This window comes from Lacerta agilis, chromosome 7, assembly GCF_009819535.1.
Source record: "Lacerta agilis isolate rLacAgi1 chromosome 7, rLacAgi1.pri, whole genome shotgun sequence".
NCBI lineage: Eukaryota > Metazoa > Chordata > Lepidosauria > Squamata > Lacertidae > Lacerta > Lacerta agilis.
Window position 1 is genome coordinate 20,738,929 of NC_046318.1, and position 17,990 is coordinate 20,756,918.

General features: G+C 39.5%; 1 protein-coding gene across 1 annotated transcript in view; it reads left to right on the forward strand.

The window, feature by feature from the left end:
• The window catches only part of RELCH (RAB11 binding and LisH domain, coiled-coil and HEAT repeat containing), a 56,640-nt gene that overhangs the window by 11,164 nt on the left and 27,486 nt on the right, over nucleotides 1–17,990 (forward strand). The window contains exons 2-10 of the mRNA XM_033154432.1: nucleotides 369–458; nucleotides 3,095–3,166; nucleotides 3,278–3,333; nucleotides 3,979–4,092; nucleotides 5,291–5,491; nucleotides 5,591–5,682; nucleotides 6,763–7,038; nucleotides 8,941–9,016; nucleotides 9,475–9,570. Coding sequence (XP_033010323.1) covers nucleotides 369–458; nucleotides 3,095–3,166; nucleotides 3,278–3,333; nucleotides 3,979–4,092; nucleotides 5,291–5,491; nucleotides 5,591–5,682; nucleotides 6,763–7,038; nucleotides 8,941–9,016; nucleotides 9,475–9,570 — 1,073 coding nt within the window. The remainder of the gene's footprint in view (nucleotides 1–368; nucleotides 459–3,094; nucleotides 3,167–3,277; nucleotides 3,334–3,978; nucleotides 4,093–5,290; nucleotides 5,492–5,590; nucleotides 5,683–6,762; nucleotides 7,039–8,940; nucleotides 9,017–9,474; nucleotides 9,571–17,990) is intronic.

Sequence of the window (17,990 nt, forward strand, 5' to 3'; positions counted from 1 at the left end):
ATCATGTGCAAAGAGAACACATTTTTGTGAGAAAAAGTTGAGGCAAACAGGCAGTGAAACATTTTGTGGTAATGAGAAGAAAACAGGTATAACAAAGCTGGCACTGTATTATGGGAAGATTATCCAGGGTAGTGTTTAACTAGATTTTACTGGGAGTAGACCTATTGAAGTGAATGAACATGACTAATTTGGATACATTAATTTTAAGTACTGTACTGTAGGTCTATTCTGAGTAAAACTTTGTTGAATACCACCCAAAGCTTTTTTTAAAGTCCTTTGCCGTGTGCAACCTCTCACTTCAGTTGGGGAACCCTTGTACAGGATGGGGAGAACAAACCAAGTTCAAATGTTTGTTTAAATATTTTTAGATCGAGCTGGAAGCATTAGCACTCTTGACTCACTGGACTTTGCAAGATATTCAGATGATGGCAACAGGGAGACAGATGAACGGCTGGCTGGTGAGCAAAATTTCATATAAAATAAGCTATTGTACGGATGTTGCTCAGTGAATTTTTATTTGGAAATAGTCTTTAGGTGTGTCACATTTATTTTTTAAAGTTACCTTTTAAGTTTAATGCTTTGTAAATTTTCTAGTAGCGTGGAATATTTTTGAATGGTTTATTAAATTTGTAACAGTACCTCTTTGGCTAGTTGATTTATTTATTTTTAATAAAAAGAAACTGTTCTTTATAAAATGTTCCATTGTTCCATTTTATGCTTTATGTCCTTTTCTGTCACTGTAATAATTGTCACAAAGCAATGGCATTTGAAGTTCAGCTGAAGACAACTACTGCATCTAGTTTTGTAAGGAACAAAATGCTGTTGAGAGACAAGTTCTTTTAAATATGAAACCTTTTAAATGGTTGTTTATGTTTCTGCTAAACGGTTTCCTTATTGGTCCAGAAAGACTTGCATGAACAGACTGACTAGCAGTGTACTGTGTTGTACAATTCTAAATGAAATAGGTTAGAAGTTGTGATAATATTCAAATATGAAAAATGTTTAAAGTTGATTTCCTTTAAACTGATAGTGAAGACAAATGCCTTATATGATCAACGTTCTAGTGCAATACTTTTGGGGTTGAATATTGCATTTAAAAAGATTGTCAACATTCCAGAATTATCGTATTTTTCCATGTATAAGATGATGTTTTTTGCTTTAAAAGTTTAGGCAAAAATTGGGGGTCATCTTATACATAGATTATGAATGCACAGGAGTTCAGGCCCGGGCTCTGGTGTGGGTGGCCTTGGCTCCACTGCGGGTATGGGCAGCCTGGGCTCAGGCTCTTAAAATATGGTTACCCTATATACTAGCTGGATTAAAATGTTAAATGTCTGAAGAGAAACCATGCAGCAGAGTAAACTGTTTTAATGGTAAAATTAAGTATACAATGTTAAGTTAAACTAGTTGTTTAGTGTATTTCAGAGCTGTTAATTAGATAATAGAAAGACTTTGCCGTCTGACATGGGTTTATGTGATATGGTTTTTCTGGCTTTCTGTGCCCTTGGTGATATGTCTTGCTGTTGATTAGTTTCCTTACTGGAATTCCTGAGCTTCTCTACAATTTGTGTTCTTGCTATCTTTTTTTGAACATTTTTATCATCATGTTGCAGGGCATTTCTGATCTGCAATTGTTCTGTAACAAACTATTTTTATATATCTTAAAGGAAGAACCTTTTAACTTAAACTCAATTCATCTACAAGTTGAGTAACTTTTCAAAAAGCCAAGGTTAACCAAATTGTGCTAATGCTGGCTGCTTCTACAGAATTAATTTATAAATCAGTAGAAAGTATCAATATTGTTTTCAGACTTTGTTGCACAGAAATATTTGCAGATCGGCATTGCTGATTCCTAGAGATTTTTTTTCACTTTCTCATCAGATCCTCAGTTGTGCTTTCGTAGTTCTGCAGTAAAGTTCTGTGCATCAAACAAGTTACTTCCATGTAGTAGATGTGATGTACTCTAACTACCCATTCTGTTTTTAAAGAAGAAAAATGCAAACTGAGTGAATCTTTTTCCCATACACACTTACTACCAACATATTACACAAATTCATCCATAAAATACAGTTATCTCCATACATTATCCAGGGGTGAAAGGCTCCATGAAAACAGCACCTGCTTTTTTGGCACAACCTAGGTTATTCCAATATAAAGATTTTAAGTAATTACCTAAAAAATACAGGACGGTAGTCCACTAGGTTTTACCCAAAGTAGGCCCATTGAAGTTAATGGAACTAACTTAAATATGTTCATTAATTTCGGTGGCTCCAACTTAGTTGAATACCACCTATAATTTCCCCCAGGTTATTATATATTGATAGTGTTAAATTTTAATTACAAATGGTCCAGAGTGAATTCTAACCCCTTAACTACAGTCAATGTAAGTTCCAGTTCTGAGATATTTGATAAATTGGATCTACTTACATATTGCTCAAAGTGCTGTGGCAGAAAGCAATTCATAAATGTTAAATTATCTCACCTTGTCTAAATGATGGAACAAATGTTTTGTTTAGAAAACTTTAAATGTGTCCCTAGCAAAATTTACAGTGGCCTAAGGAGCAGAACCAGCCCACTGATAAGCTGCTCCAAAAAACATAATGCCACATAGAAAAAACATAAATCTGTCTCCAGGAGTTATAAAAATGTAGATTATAACCTGTGTAGTTGCTGGTAATTCCATTTTGTTGATGAGAGTTGTATTTCAAATTCATCCCAGTCCCTCAAAGCAAGTCACACTCATCTTCACACTTCTCTTTTTCAACTTAAAGTATTAGTCGTCATTAATGCCTTGTAAGGAAAATCTTTCAAGCTTTCCGAAGTGGTACAATATTCTGCTTAAAGCCTATAGCATTCCTTGTCAGACAGCTTAAGTTATTCATTAAGGTTAGACTTTAATTATGGAAAATGTTCACCAGTTTGCTTCAGTCTAACTCTGCTGCATGCGTTCATGAGTTCCATAAAGATTGCATGCTTTGTCTTTAATACAAATTGTATTTTATTTTCACACCCATCCTTGCTTTTTTATATTTCATTTTTGTTTCCCTATTCTTGGTTGGATGCCTGTGTATGTTTAATCCAAATCCTTGTCCAGTCCTGGAGTTTGAACTACGGAAAGCAAAGGAGACCATTCAGGCCCTCCGAGCCAACCTGACTCAGGCTGCAGGTGGTGTACATAAACCTTTTCCTTAGTTTTTTTTTTCATTTTGACAAAATAGCAGTAGGTGATGCCTCACAAAATGGAGAATAATAAATTTTTATATATTGCTGTTTGCAGAAAATGAAGTTCCTTTGCAGGAACGGAGAAATTACAAATCAAGTCCTGAAATTCAGGTGGGTAGTTTGGATTGAGGGGAAAAAACACCTTATTATTTTCTGTTATCGTGTATCAGCAGTTAGCCACATAGCCGTCAACCTTCCTTTTTCTTGCATTGGGAAACAGACATAGCTGTCAACCTTTCCTTTTTTTGCAGTGGGAAACGGCGCTGGAATAAGGGAATTTCCCGCAAAAAAAGGGAAGTTGACAGCTATGGTTAGCCAATTGCAAACGTGATCCGTGTGGGAGGCACGTTCACTACCTGCAGTGTTCGCAACCCGCAGCGCCGCACCTGCGGGTTGCGGTTCAGCGCTTCTGTGCATGCACAAAGCGTGATTTAGCGCTTTTGCACATGCATGAACGCCGGAACTAACCTGTTCCAGTACTTCCAGGTTCAGCGCAGTGCGCAACCCAAAATTGCGCAACCTGAAGCAGCCGTAACCCGAGGTATGACTGTAAAACTTTTAGGTGGTGTGGGGGGTGATTGTGTGTAGATAGATATAGATACTAATACACACACTACACAATTGGCTTGTTGAGTACACCATGTAAACTACTCTCTGATATCTAGACATGACTGAGCTGCTATCTTAATACATATGATAGAATAAATATTCTAATGAGAATATTTACATCTTACATAACTTCGTTCTTTTTCCTAGGAACCAATTAAACCTCTTGAAAAAAGAGCTCTAAACTTCTTAGTCAATGAATTTTTATTAAAGAACAGCTACAAGCTCACTTCAATAACTTTTTCAGATGAAAGTGATGATCAGGTAAGTTTGATTAATAATTCTGTTACAGCTTGTCTTTTCCCCACTTAACTTTCCAAGCACTTGGTAATTCTTGAGTTTAGTTTCCAAACAATAATTGTATAGTGACTCATATGTAGGAGAGACTGGTGCAGGGTTATTGTTTTGGTCACAGCAGGAAATAGTAAACCGCAAATGGAGGCCCACAACAAAATACGTCTGTCTATCACCAGCTCCTAACAGTGGTGCTCCCTTTTCGGGGCTACAGCCAGCTTGGAACATGAACTTTATAGTGCTGTTCAGGACTCATAGAGGGAGATAAGTATTCAGGAGGAGCAGGTGTTCGCCCCCCTCACTGCTAAAATGTTCCATTGCTATGCTGTTAAGTGCTGAAAGGTTCAGGTGTGGATCTGGCTGCCAGCCTGGGACTTCCTTAGAACACAGAGACAGGCTTCTAGAGAAGGAGAAGAAAGATGAGAAAGGCCACCTTCCCTGATTAGCCTGGGAGGAAGACATTTTTGTGTTTTTTTAACTTGGTGGCACCCATCTCTGTAACTTTACAGCCAGGGGGTGGGGGAGATTTGCAGGTGAAATTGTCCTTTTTTTTCTTTCCTCATTCCTGAAACCTCCCTATAGACTTGGGGCAACCATACCCAGGATAGCTAGCTGATACAAGGCCAGAGTTCAGGTGTTTTAACACTGCTTTGGGCTTCTCTGTCAATCTCCAACTTTGCTGTACGGTGGGTGAGTCCTTTATGCCTTTTATGGGGCCTGATGGTCACTGCTCCCTCTGATTCTGGAGCCATATCTGGTCAAGCTTTTCAGCTCGCCCCTTTGTCTTCCACTCAGCAATTTCCCCCCTCCTTTTTTGGCAAATGTTGACATGGCCTCTTGCTTCTTACTGGGGATTTCCCCATGAGGTGCCAGGATCCTGTCTGCCATGCTGATTTTTGCTCATAGAAGGGGATTTCCACAGCATGGCTTATTTTGGGGTTCAGTCCGGCTTTCTGGTCCATGTTGGACATCTGTTTCCTTCAACCCTCCCCTGCCTGTCTTGTTTTTCCAGTCTGTTGCATCTCAGAGGTTTGAAAGGAACATCAAGCTTGCACATTCACGCACAGACATGCACATGCTTATGTCTAACCATGTCAATTCATAACAATACTTGACTGGATGAGAAGGGAAGTGTAACAATTAATCTTCTGCTTTTACACTTCTAAAGGATTTTGAATTGTGGGATGACGTAGGACTGAACATTCCAAAGCCTCCGGACTTGCTACAACTCTACCGTGACTTTGGGAACCACCAAGTAACTGCAAAAGATGTTGTAGATGTAGCAGTTGGCCCGGAAGAGGATGAATTTGACGCAACCACTCCTATCCTAGAGAACATTCCTATATTTGGAACACCAGAATCTATAGAGGTAGATAAACGTCATTCACTTTTGTCAGTTTAAAGCCTGCTACCAAAATGCAGTGTGGTAAATTATTTTCCCCCTCCCTTTATGTTTTCCCCCCTTTAGCAATGTGTAATGGTGCAGAAATTGGAAGATCAAATTAATGTGTTAAGCACCGAGAAGTGGTCTCTGCTGGAACAAATACGAAGGCTTGAAAGGTATAGTCTCCAGCATTGTAGACTATGTGCTTTTTAGCAAATGGGAAGTTACTTGGCATTTTGTGATCTCGGAAAAGGCGGATGGCACAGAGAAATAAATGAATCACTTAAATGCTCAGTAGTCACCTCAGTTACAATGTAAATGGTAAACAATTCAATATTTACTTTACTTTGTAACTTCTTGTGCTTTGTTGATCTTAATGGCACAGTTAAGAGTGCGTGACTTTGTTTCATTTGTGCCGTAAATTGCATTGAAAAGGCCAGACATTGAATTATGCTGCTTAAGAAACCACTTTGCTTACCAATGTGGTTTAGTTGCTATTTTCAAGCTAACAGCTTTCAATACCATCAACCATTGTATCCTAGAACACCAGCCCCCAGGGAGCCTTCCCACAGCAGCTGGTCAGAACCTTACTTATAAGCTCTTATGGCAAATCTATTCCAGTAGAAAACTGCTAAGTTTTATTCCTGTGAAGTGTAACTAAGGTTTGTCCTATGCCTTGTAGCTTGTGGTTTATCTGGGAGAGTTAAATCATGAGCCTCGTTTCAGACCACATACTAAGCCAAGCCATGGCTTAGCTCAGCAATGCAAATAAATAACTGGGGAGGGGGAAAGTGGCCATGGTCTTGTATTTAGGAGCCATCGCATTTGCACATTTGGGTTAAGCCATGACTTGGCTTAGCATTACATATGAACAAGGGTGCTGTATGCTCCCTTCAGCATGTTTTTTATCATGGAAAGGTGAGGTTTTAATGGCTACATCAGGGTGATGGAGTCTGTGGTCCTCCAAAGGTTAGATTCCAATTCCCAGCATCCCCAGCCAGCATTGCAAATGGTTAGGGAAGACTGGGAATTAGAATACACCATTTGGAGGGCCACAAGTTCCCTATTCCTAGGCTTAATAAATAATTTTAGAAAACCTTCCAGTTTCGCTTCCTAAGCTTCTGAAATAGGCTTTGTATATGACCTGGAACACATTTTGAAAACCTGTTAATATATATTTTGGGTTACTGGAAGTGGTTTACTTACTAACTTGTTTCTTAATTCCAACCCTTTATGTCCTGCCTCCCACTTTTCAGTGAAATAGAGTACTTAAGAAATGAAAAAACTCCTGTTCCAGTGATATTCGATTCAGTCCAGTCATCTTTAGCTCAAGTGCCTCTCACAGTCCCAGACGATAACGGGAGATATTTAGATATCCAGAGTTCACTTAATGATGGTAAACATGGTGACACTGAAGAGAAAAGGCCTCCTAAAGAAGATATGAGAATTTCTTTTCCTTTGAAGGAGAGAGAAAAACTTCCATCTTGTCCTCCATCAAATAAAGCTGCCATACACTTCGATAAACCCAATAGGTTAGTGGGTTATTCTTTTTCCAGAAAAAGAATACCAATGTTGTCAGATTCTTTTAATGTTTCACTTGCTGTACAGGGCAGATTTAACTTTAAATTCAGTGAGGGATCTGAATTTTTAGTGCATACCCCCTAAGCATTTGGGTTTTCCCCCTTCTGACATGGGAAATTGCCTACATAAGAACTGCCATGCATGAAGCTAACAGTATTACTCCTGCCTACCTTCCAAGTGCTGACCTGAGCACTGATTATCCTGCATTGTGTGTCCAACTTGCTTGCATTCATACCATTTAAGCACAGTTTGACTATGATGCTCATTAAAATAAAATAAAAAGGCTCATGGTTCACTTCTCCAGCCACGGAAACTGCTGCTGCAGGATTAAAAGATGGGGCTCTAGTTGCATAAACACTTCATTCCTGCATGTACATACTGCTTCATTGTATCACAGGTCAGAGATTTGAATCCCAGACACCCCCACCACCCCCATTAAAACAGATGGTTATGTCTGCTGCAAGTATGTTGAGGCCCTAGCTTTTAGATAAAAGGTGGTTTGTTTGACATTTGAATGCAGCCCTGATGAGGCTGTCTCGTGTTCCTTATGTTCTTTCATCTCAGCCAGGTACCTTCAGACCTTTTCAGACCCAGGATCCACGTTTAACCCAAACATGCATTTGGGGATCCAATTCTTAAGTCTTTTACCATATGTCTGCATGGTGACGGCGCTCCTGTTGTGACCCACTTGGGATCAGGCGATGATCCTCTAGTGGGTCCTGACCCACCAGTTGAAGACCAGTGATCTAGTCCATATAGCATCATGAGCTTATACATACTATTGCTCATCTTTTATCTCAAGGAAATATGCAGTCACACCAGAACTTTTCATGCCTTACTGGTAATGTCCATGTATAGCATTTTTTTAAAGACTTTGTTATATGTGTTTCTCACCCGGAGCCTCAAAATAATAGTGTTGAATATACTTTTAGAAATGAATAATTTACTCATAAGCAATTTGAGATGCCTCCTTGAAATCAGGACTGTTTCCTGAATGCTCTTTTTAAAAACCCAAATTCGAAAATTGCCACATTTCTATTGAATGACTGGAATGTAATTGGCTCAGAATATTGTCATAGTCAGTTTCCCCTTTGGTTTGTAGTAGGCAGATAACCATTTTTATCCAACATTGTAAGATCTGAGGATTTTGATTGTCCATCTTGATTTTTATTCCCCCCCCCCCAGTACATTACATGCAAGCTTAATAAGGGCGGCATTTTAGTAAAATCCATTTGAATCTTAATCCTATTCTTTACATAAATTACAAATGGTTCTTGTTTCCATTTTGGAACGTTCTGTTGCCTTGAGAAACCTATCTTTCACCTTTTCATCAGACATGTGTAGAACCCCCCTCCCCTGGTAAAATACCTTTGTAAGTTGGGTTGGGTTGCACTGTAAGAAGAAAAGCACAATATGGAATTTATAAACAAGGCAGGTAACTCGAAAGATAGCAGTTGTTGTGAGGATAAAATGGGGAAGGGAAGGAGCTGTGTATGCCACCTTGAGCTCCTTAGAAGAAAGTTGGGATGTAAATGAAATAATCAAGAAATAGATAAAACTGAAATGTTGTTGTTGTTTTTTTTTAAAAAAAATCTGTTTACATCAGTGGGCAAGCTTTTCATTTCTTGTGGAAACTAGTTTTCTCAGTCAAGTAATATAATCTGTATGATAGTGTAGGAGTACCTTTTGAGAAGTTTTCATCTCATCTGTAAAGCAGTTTAGAATTCTAGCAGCATACGCACACACACATGCACACATGCTGTGTTCTCTGTCAATTGTGAGTCAAAGAGGCATGCTACTAATATCAGTTATCCAACTGTGTTCTATTTCTCCCCATGCCCCAACTGCTGCAGGAAGCTGTCACATGCGTTCCATCAAGCATTGCTGTCTTTCTGTCAGATGTCAGCAGAGAGCCGTTTGGGATCAGAGGTATATGTCCTTTTTGGGAAATGTTAAATCTTGATGCGTCGTAACATCCAGGCTGAGGAGACCATATTGTTGAATCTTTAATACTCCAGCAAACCTCTGGCCCTTTGCTTATGTAGCTCCATAGAGGAGATTTTGGAACCTTTGGACTGGTTATCACCTTTGGCAGCCACACCCAGTAGCCTCAACAAGTGCCATTGTTGAAATGGGGGTGGTTCCAGTTGTATTACTCAAATGGAGTTATACTACTCATCATGCATTAGCCTACACAGATAGCTTTTGTGTTTTTCTGTTTCAAGACGTTTAAAATGAGCATGTCAACCCGGTATCCTGTTGTGTGCTGATTTTGGGGGCGGAAACCAAGATGTGACTGATTTCTTTATTTACCTTAAGAATTGCATAAATGCCATTGCAGCATATTTTTTCTTTTTCTTTTTCTTAAATCAAAATTGCACTTCCAGGTGTCCCGAATTGCTGATAGTGAAAAAAGCGTCATGCTGATGCTTGGGCGTTGCTTGCCGCATATCGTTCCTAATGTCCTGCTTGCAAAGCGAGAGGTGAGAAGTCCAGACATTTTTATTTCAATTTTATGCAAGATTTCTGTTTATTGAGAAGTTAGTAGTGTTTATTATGTTGAAGTCGATTACTTGCAATCATCTTATTACTTTTGTGCATGCATCTCTGCTCCTAGAGAATGGTTGTGCACCTCTGCCAGGTGAGTTTAGCAAAACAGCATGATATCCTACTCTTTGTCCTTTTGCTTAAGATCCTTGATGGCACTCTGCAGGGCTGTTATTGTGAGTCCATCTGTTTTGCCCTTCAGTTTGCTTACTTGTGTTAGCTAAATCCACTTCTAGTGCTTCTGTGTGTCAAAGCAGAGTTATAATATTAAATTGGGGTGAATTAGCCTCTTAACATTGATGAGAATTATATATGTATCATTTAAAACAATACATATATAATTATCAAAGGTTCTCAAGGCAGCTTACAATATGTTTAAAATACAATAGAACAATCAGGACATCAGTCCCTAACTAGATAGGAATTCTTTACCCAAGTTACCATTGACATGGCTTGCAGCTGTTGGTTCCCAGCAACAGGCATAAGAAGTCCAGGGGGTGGAAAGAGGGCAAAGATTAAAAGCTGCTCCCCAGTCGCTTGATTCATCTGGCACTGAACCTCTGGACCACAGCAGGTTTCAAGGGGAAGGGGGAATCATAGAATCATAGCGTTGGAAGAGACCACAAGGGCCATCCAGTCCAACCCCCTGCCAAGCAGAAAACACCATCAAAGCATTCCTGATACTTCTGCTCTAGAATTCATTGCGAAAAGAGCCAAACATTAGGAATCCCTTATAAGGGAAATAAGTTATATAGCTTTATTTCTTGTAAAGCAGAATATATGCTGGTAAAAAGTAAATAGAGCTACAAATATTGTTGTGTCTGCACAACTTTTACAAGAAGAATGTCCTTAGAATTGAATAGCATTTGGCAGAAGCGGCTCACCCAGCAGGACAGAGCTGCAACATAAACTTCCCGGCAGTGGAAACACTGCTGCTTACTGGGAGGGAGGAACCAGGGAAGCTGGTGCAATGTGAGCGCACCAGCAGAGGCAGTCTGGAGCTTTTCCTGGTGGTGTACTGTCACCAAACAGGCTGCCTCACCCCTTTCCCTCCTGGTAAGCAGCAGCGACGCCACTTCTGGGAAGCTAGCATTGTGCCTTTGCTCCATTGGGCAAGGCACTTGCAGTGTTTGGGATTCAAGTGTTGATATGCTGTCACTTTTACAATGTAGATTATAATGCAGGGGTAGGAAACCTGGTGCCTTCCAGATGTTGTGGGACTCCAGTTCCCATCATCCCCAGCCAGCATGGCCTATGATCAGGGATGATGGAAGTTACAGTCCAACACCTGGTGGGGAGCAGGTTCACCGTACCTGCTGTGATGTGAGTCATATAATACTAACAGGATGATTCTTCTTGTAGGTACTTTTAGTGGTCTGGGATTTGGCCCTTATTGACAGAACTTCCTGATGCATATTATAAAGAATGACATGAGCTGAAGATGAGGCAGTTGTGTGTGTTTTGTTTTTGGTTAGGAATTGCTTTTCCAGCCAGCTTGGCTTTACCTATTAATCTAGAGAACTAGTAATGCGATTGGCATTTTAGCCCTTGGGGGCTGTATGAAAAGGCAATCAAGTCAAGAAATGTGTACTGATCCCTCCGTTACAATGACTTAGCAACCTCCATGTGTCTATAAACTTTTCATTAGATACACTGAAATTCTACAATTGCGTGCAGCATTTAATTCTATAAACTGTATGCCTTATGGACTAAACTAATGATTCTGTTTAAGTTGTGATAGAAAAACAACTGTGTAAGCTGTGTTCCAGGATCAGTTACTAATTTCTGACTCTTGCCGTTTGGCTTGGCGGGGTGCTATTGAGCTTCTCTTTGCAGCTCCTAGTTACACTTGGAATTAGTGTAAGATTTCTGCAGCCTACCTCCTGCTTACTTTTCCCTTGCAAAATTCGTGGAAATAATAATCATAACTACATAAATATTCATTCAAGTTACTATATGTGTTTTAAATATGAAATGTCTTATGTTAGAACCTTGTGCTTGCATGTAAAATATGTTATTTAAGGGTTTATCATAATACAGTAGTCCTACAATTTGGCAAAATGCTGAATTTAGAAGAAAAGAAATATTAATGGTTTGTGTTGGAGCCTACTTGTGCACAAACATGAGGCCCATATTTTTATTTTAGTTTCCCTCATTTGGCATCATTTCGACAAATAATACACCCTCTGTTTTTATACCGGTATTACACTCCAATACTAATGGTTGTGTATATAAACAACATTATGTGTACATTATGTGAGTGAACGATTGAATAACTAGGTTCTTAATGTTTACTTTTCCCAGATTAGTTACATGCCTGAGAAAGTCAGAGCAATGTTGAGTTTATCAAACATTGCAATATAGTACCCATTTCAAAACATACCACATGGGTGTATTGCTTCAAAGTTCAACAGAATATGAATAATAGGACAATATATGTTAGGTTGTTATTGATTTCATAAGAAGCAGAATAGTATTTTTGATATTATTAATGGTATAGATCAATATATTTACAGGGATCTGGTCACAGGGAGCAAAAGTAGCATGGAACTAGTTCTGTGAATTCAATAGGACTTTAAGGCAATGGCTTAAGGCAAAGACATGGACTCCCAGAGAGGAAATTGCATGTTGTCTGAACCTGGGTTTAGCTCTCTCCAGACGAACCATGAACTGCAACCAAGATTTGTCCAATACTGTATGGTTATAGTCTTCCAGAACAGCTAAACTGTGAGCCCAGGTTCAGATGACATACAAAGCTGAACTGTGACTTAGCTCAGTGCAGCAGCAAAACAATCAGAAAGGAGCAAAGCAACTGTGATCTCCTCTCCCAGAAACCATACATTCACACTTAACCGTGGTTTGGCTTAGTGATGTGTGACCCAGACCAAAGAATAGTTAAAGCATTACAGCTTTGTGTAAGTAGTAATTTAAGAAGTTGTTCAGACAGGCGCTTTACTAAATTGAATGGTCCATCTAGGTGCCATCTTGGATTTGTCGATCTCAGAAAACCTGTTTTGGTGGTTTGGGCCATTATCTTCTGGCACGTGAGCAGCATTGTGGAAGAAAAGAAAACACCACTAAATTGTTCATGTTTCCCCTTTAGAGCAAAGTGGATTGTGGAATTATTAGTTCCAGAATTTTGCATAGTGTGTTGTAGTTAGAGAACCTGAGGAAACAGAGGCAAATGAGAAGATTGTAGGTATGGCCGAGGAAGACTTCAAAGCATAATAGACAATGTACTTGAGGTAAAGCTTTAAAGAAGAAGCACACTTCATTCCTCTGGCAAACATTGTATTCTTTCCCAGTAAAATAAAACAATTCCTTCCAGTTGTACCTTAGAGACCAACTAAGTTTGTTATTGGTATGAGCTTTCGTGTGCATGCACACGAAAGCTCATACCAATAACAAACTTAGTTGGTCTCTTGGTATCTGAAGAAGTGTGCATGCACATGAAAGCTCATACCAATAACAAACTTAGTTGGTCTCTAAGGTGCTACTGGAAGGAATTTTTTTATTTTGTTTCGACCGGCAGACCAACACGGCTGCCTACCTGTAACTTTCCCAGTAAACTCAAGTGTGACTTTTAAGTTAAAGTCTCTTTTCTTGACTGTTGGAAACCTATAGTTTTCATGTTGCCAGAGTTATTTTTTTCATTCTTACTCCAAGGACTAAATGAAATCGGTACTTCATACCAGTGTTCAAAACCGGGAAAGAAAAGCAAGGTGCTACATAGCACCTGGAACCTGGGTTGTGGGGAGCTGAAACACAATTTCTAGTTGCATTTGTGCCGCAGTGCCCAGCAGATCTCCTGGCTCGTGCAGCACCAAAAGAGGCATGTCTAGGGCTGCTCTTGGCAGTGACGGGACAGCGGAGCTGCTTGTTCTGCTGCTTCAACTACTTAAACTGCTTCGGCACTTCAGCAGCGGTGTGGCTGCAAAACCACCCCGCGACCCTCTCGCTTCCCAAGGCAGCGGCAGGAGTGATCCTGCTGCTGCCACCACCATCTCCTCCTATTCTCCCTCCCTCTGTCAGGTGAAGCCTCCCTTTCTTCCCTTTCCCCAAGGGGGAAGCTTCGCTGAGGTGAGAGACGTGTGGTTTCGCTTCCCCCACCCAGTCATGTAGAGGGGAGAGGGGAAGCTTCGCCTAACGGAGGGAGGGAGAATAAGAGGAAGAGAAGGCGGTGCCATCAGGATCGCTCCTGCTGCTGCCTTGTGGAGTGAGAGAGTTGTTTGGGTTCACAGGGTTGTTTGGAGCTACAAGCAGCTCCGGCATTTGTAGCACCTATGGGGCTACGGGCAACAGCCCCAAACAGCACCTCGGCAGCATCCACAGCGGCGCAGGGTCTGGCAGGGGGATTTCTGCAGCCTCCCAGCCCTTCTTCCTCACCCACCCTCTCATTACATACCGGGCAGGCAGGAAGCCAGCTGAGACTTGGCTCTTTCTGAAGTTCAGCTTCAGCGATCTCTTTAACGTGGGGCTGGCGGGGAGCAATTCCGCTGCTGCCGCCCTCAAAACCACCAGTGGCAATTTGAATTGAAATCTTAGGCGCGATGTACTGCAACAAGAGCTCAGAAAATACTCGCAATAATAAAATCCCCTATCGCAGAATGCACCCGTTACTATTGGAGTTTCATACATATTTTAAATAGAAATTCTGTTAAAGTACTTATTATGCACATGCACTTCAGACATTCCAGCTTCATGAATAAACCTCCAGCCAGATCTTTAGACCTAAAATCCCAAAGGGCTCAATCCATATCCTTCCTAACAGATAGACACTTTTGCATTTTCCAGCCTAAGCAAGCCACTGGGAACTGCTTCCAGGTAAGGGTGCCTAGGAGTGCAACACACTTAGTTCAGCTATAGTATGTCTCTTTCTTGGAAGGATTATTATTTACTTAATGCCTTTTGTTCAGTCTTCATGTAGTGTAGGTAGTCTGTATTACGCTCTTCCTCCATACCTTCTGCACTCGAGAAATACCCCTGTCCCCCCTCCAACTGTCCCCCCTCTTCTCTCGCTTTCATTAACAATACATGGAACTTGCAGTAGGACACATCTGCTCAAGAACATTTCTCATTGTCTCTCCAGTCCCATTGATAGAAGGAAGTTTAGAAGCACAGATGCAGCGATGCAGAGAATGCTCCAGTCCCATAGTATACATGAAAGAATATGACCCATGGACGTGGACACACAGCTAATTCCATCTGATACAATTTCCAGCTTTCTGCAAGGTAAAAGGAATAGCCTTGTATCCGCTCCATATCAACCAATTTGGATTAAATGAAACAACCTTGCAAAGAATAGTAAGCTGATACCTAGGTATAGATTGAACAGTCTCATCCATCCAGTAATCCTATTTAATGTTTTGAGTGAGGAGGGACTCAAACTCATTTTCAAAAGCTTCCGATTATAAAAAATTTTAAGTGTTGATTTCTTAAAGAAAATACTTTACAACATATACATGCATATACATAGTTCCACATACCCAAATAGGATTTGTTTTTTTATATACTGAACAGCAACTCCCATGTCACATGAATAGTTTTTGAAAGCAATGAAAACTTTCAGAAGAAGTTTGTGGAAAGGAGATTTGCTGGTCACGGAGAAAAAAATTCATAGTGGATGTGCCTAAAATAGCTCTTTAGATCTTGTAGTGAAACTTGAGCAAGCATTTGCAGCTTCTCTTGTGCTGAATATTTTAACAATGTGCCAGTGATTAACCATCAAAATAGACCTCTTTTGTTGGATTCATCAGTAGAACTGTTTAGCGTTTGTTTTTTACTCAGCATGCTTTTGAAAAACCACACATTTCAATGCCCATTCAAAATTATTGGACAGTACTATTAAATATCCTTGTAGGAAGCTCTTAGCTGACACATAAATTACAAATGACTTGCCAGAAACTGAATGCTAATTTATAATAAGCTCTGACATGATGTTACTCCACCAAAGGCTAGCGTCCAAAAGCTGCCACAGCTAAAGGCATCTGATGCTACAATTGGATTTATTAGTTTTTTAACAGGCATCTTCGTCCATGATGCATCACCAGTTGCTTTTGAGTTCTTAAGTAGAAGATTGGCATATAAGTTGCAACTTCCAATAGCATATAAATACATTCCATAAATAAATGAATATACCTCAGCTATCCTTAAATCTTATTCAAGAAATCACTTGTATTAATGCCATTGTATGCCAAACTTTAAATAACCAATTGTTAAAAATTGATACCTTCGGAATGATTAATATTCTTGCAGAAATTAACAGATTCAAAATCTATTCTACCTGCAGTAGCTCCAATTTCCTTTTAATGCATTATAGATTCTGGTTCACTGGCACCTACTTCTACTCTCAAAGACTACACTTCCCTCTGCACATTATTATTGTTGTTGTTGTTGTTAGGCACTGCTACCATATGCATTTTAAAAAGCAGCTTCAGTTTCAGATAATCTCTCATATCCTCATGATTGTACAGTAAAATGGCATGTGGTGTTGTGCATGTTTTCCCAGGTGCAAGTTCCACAGCATTTGGTCTGTAAAAGAGAAGGTTAAATATACTTATTAAAATATAGAAGGTAAATGATAGAGGTATAGCAAATCATTACCAGTTTCTTAGAATGGTTTTCTCCCATGCAGTGTTTTTCCTGCATGTTCATGTGCCTGTCACATAGAAAATCAATAATGTGAGGCAAATAATAATAAATAATGTGGTTGCTTTGTTTTTACAATTAATTTAGTTTCAATGTTCATCTGTTTCATCTTTTAACAGGAATGATCAATATGGTTGATCAATATTTTCCCACTTGATCAATTTTTTATTTATATTTTAAAATTTGCCACTTCCCCTTGGTGCTCTCCTTTCCACCCATTACCTTACCCCTTGTACAGGAAGTTAATTATTTAAGCTATTTAAAATGATAATAACAGGCAAAGCTAAAATACATTAAAGCCAGTGACTTAGGTCTTGCTATGTTCCCTTTATCAACATCAGCAGGCATTCAAAATTTCAATTTTAAAAAACCCTATGGATTAATTAAATTTAAATGTCAGTCAGAACTTGAGCATATTTACAAAACTCATCAACCTTGTATCTAATACTGATATCCTGTACATCCTGTCACCTTTCTCACATCTAGGTAGAACTCACTTTGTATAGCAGGCCTTTCCTGACGCCGCTCATTCATACTGAAATGTATTCCAAAATATCAATATTTTATCTTCTTTTGTGCAATGAAGCCTTCATAGTTCACCAAAACTCTACTTGCAGTCTTTTTAGTACAAAAGTCATCGTCACAATTCTCTGTTCTTATATTATCTGTCATAGCTTCTTCCTGGCTCTCCGAATCTATGTGTAAAATAATTGTGTGTTTTATCAGGCCAAACCTAAGATGGTGGAGGGTGGCCTTGTTCATTTTGGCTTATTTTGAAAGCTCTGTTAGCTCTCTTAAACTATATTATCCATTCTTCGATTGTCTTCACTTCACTTGTTTGCAGCTGCTCCGTTTTTGGTTTGTCCTTCAGAGCCCAGATATCTTAGGAAGAATGCAATAACACGGGCAAGCATTTTGCATCAAGTCTCAGATTGCCTTGAACAATTCTATAAAAATTACCCGGTTCTTTAGGCTTTACCCAATGTATACGTTATTTGTGTTACAGCTATTGAGGTAGGACAGATTCTCTCTTTCTCCCCCTTCCCCCTGCTCAATAATTGGGCTTCCCTTAAGACGCCAGTGACTCCCATTTTGTTAGTGAAAATCCCATTTATAACAAAGTTTGGAACAGTCAGAATACTAAAACAAATGGTAATATACTGATAAGATTAGCCATTGCACGTCATAGCGGTAACTATCAAAAAGAGTAAAAAACGTAATTAATTGGTTTGGGATGAATGGTGCTGTGGCATAAAAACAGCAAGGACTACCGGTATAGATGAGTGTCAACCCAGAAGTGCTGACAAGGAAAAAAAAGCATTATTATAAATTGTTGTACGTTTTCCAAGTTCAGTGTGAATCACCTTTTTGTATTTCTGAAGTATTGTTGGTTGTTCTTTCTCTTTTCATATTACTGATAAGACATGAAATTAAAATTGGTTGGCATTAGTTCACAAAATCTTCCATTGTAAAGATTTTTTCCATGCCGTTTGGGAGGTGTGCCTGGAAAGAAAAGTTACAGCTGCTTAAATTTTATTTCAAGACTGGGCCACAGTTCAGTTTCCATTAAGTGTAAGTGCTAGTGCTAAGCTACTGTAGTCCTCCAGCTGCTGATGCCAAATGTTTAGATACATTGCAGGAAAAAGGATCAGGAACTAGGAAAATCCACAGAATCTTTGCATTTACTTTGTTGCTTTTGTGGGCAGAA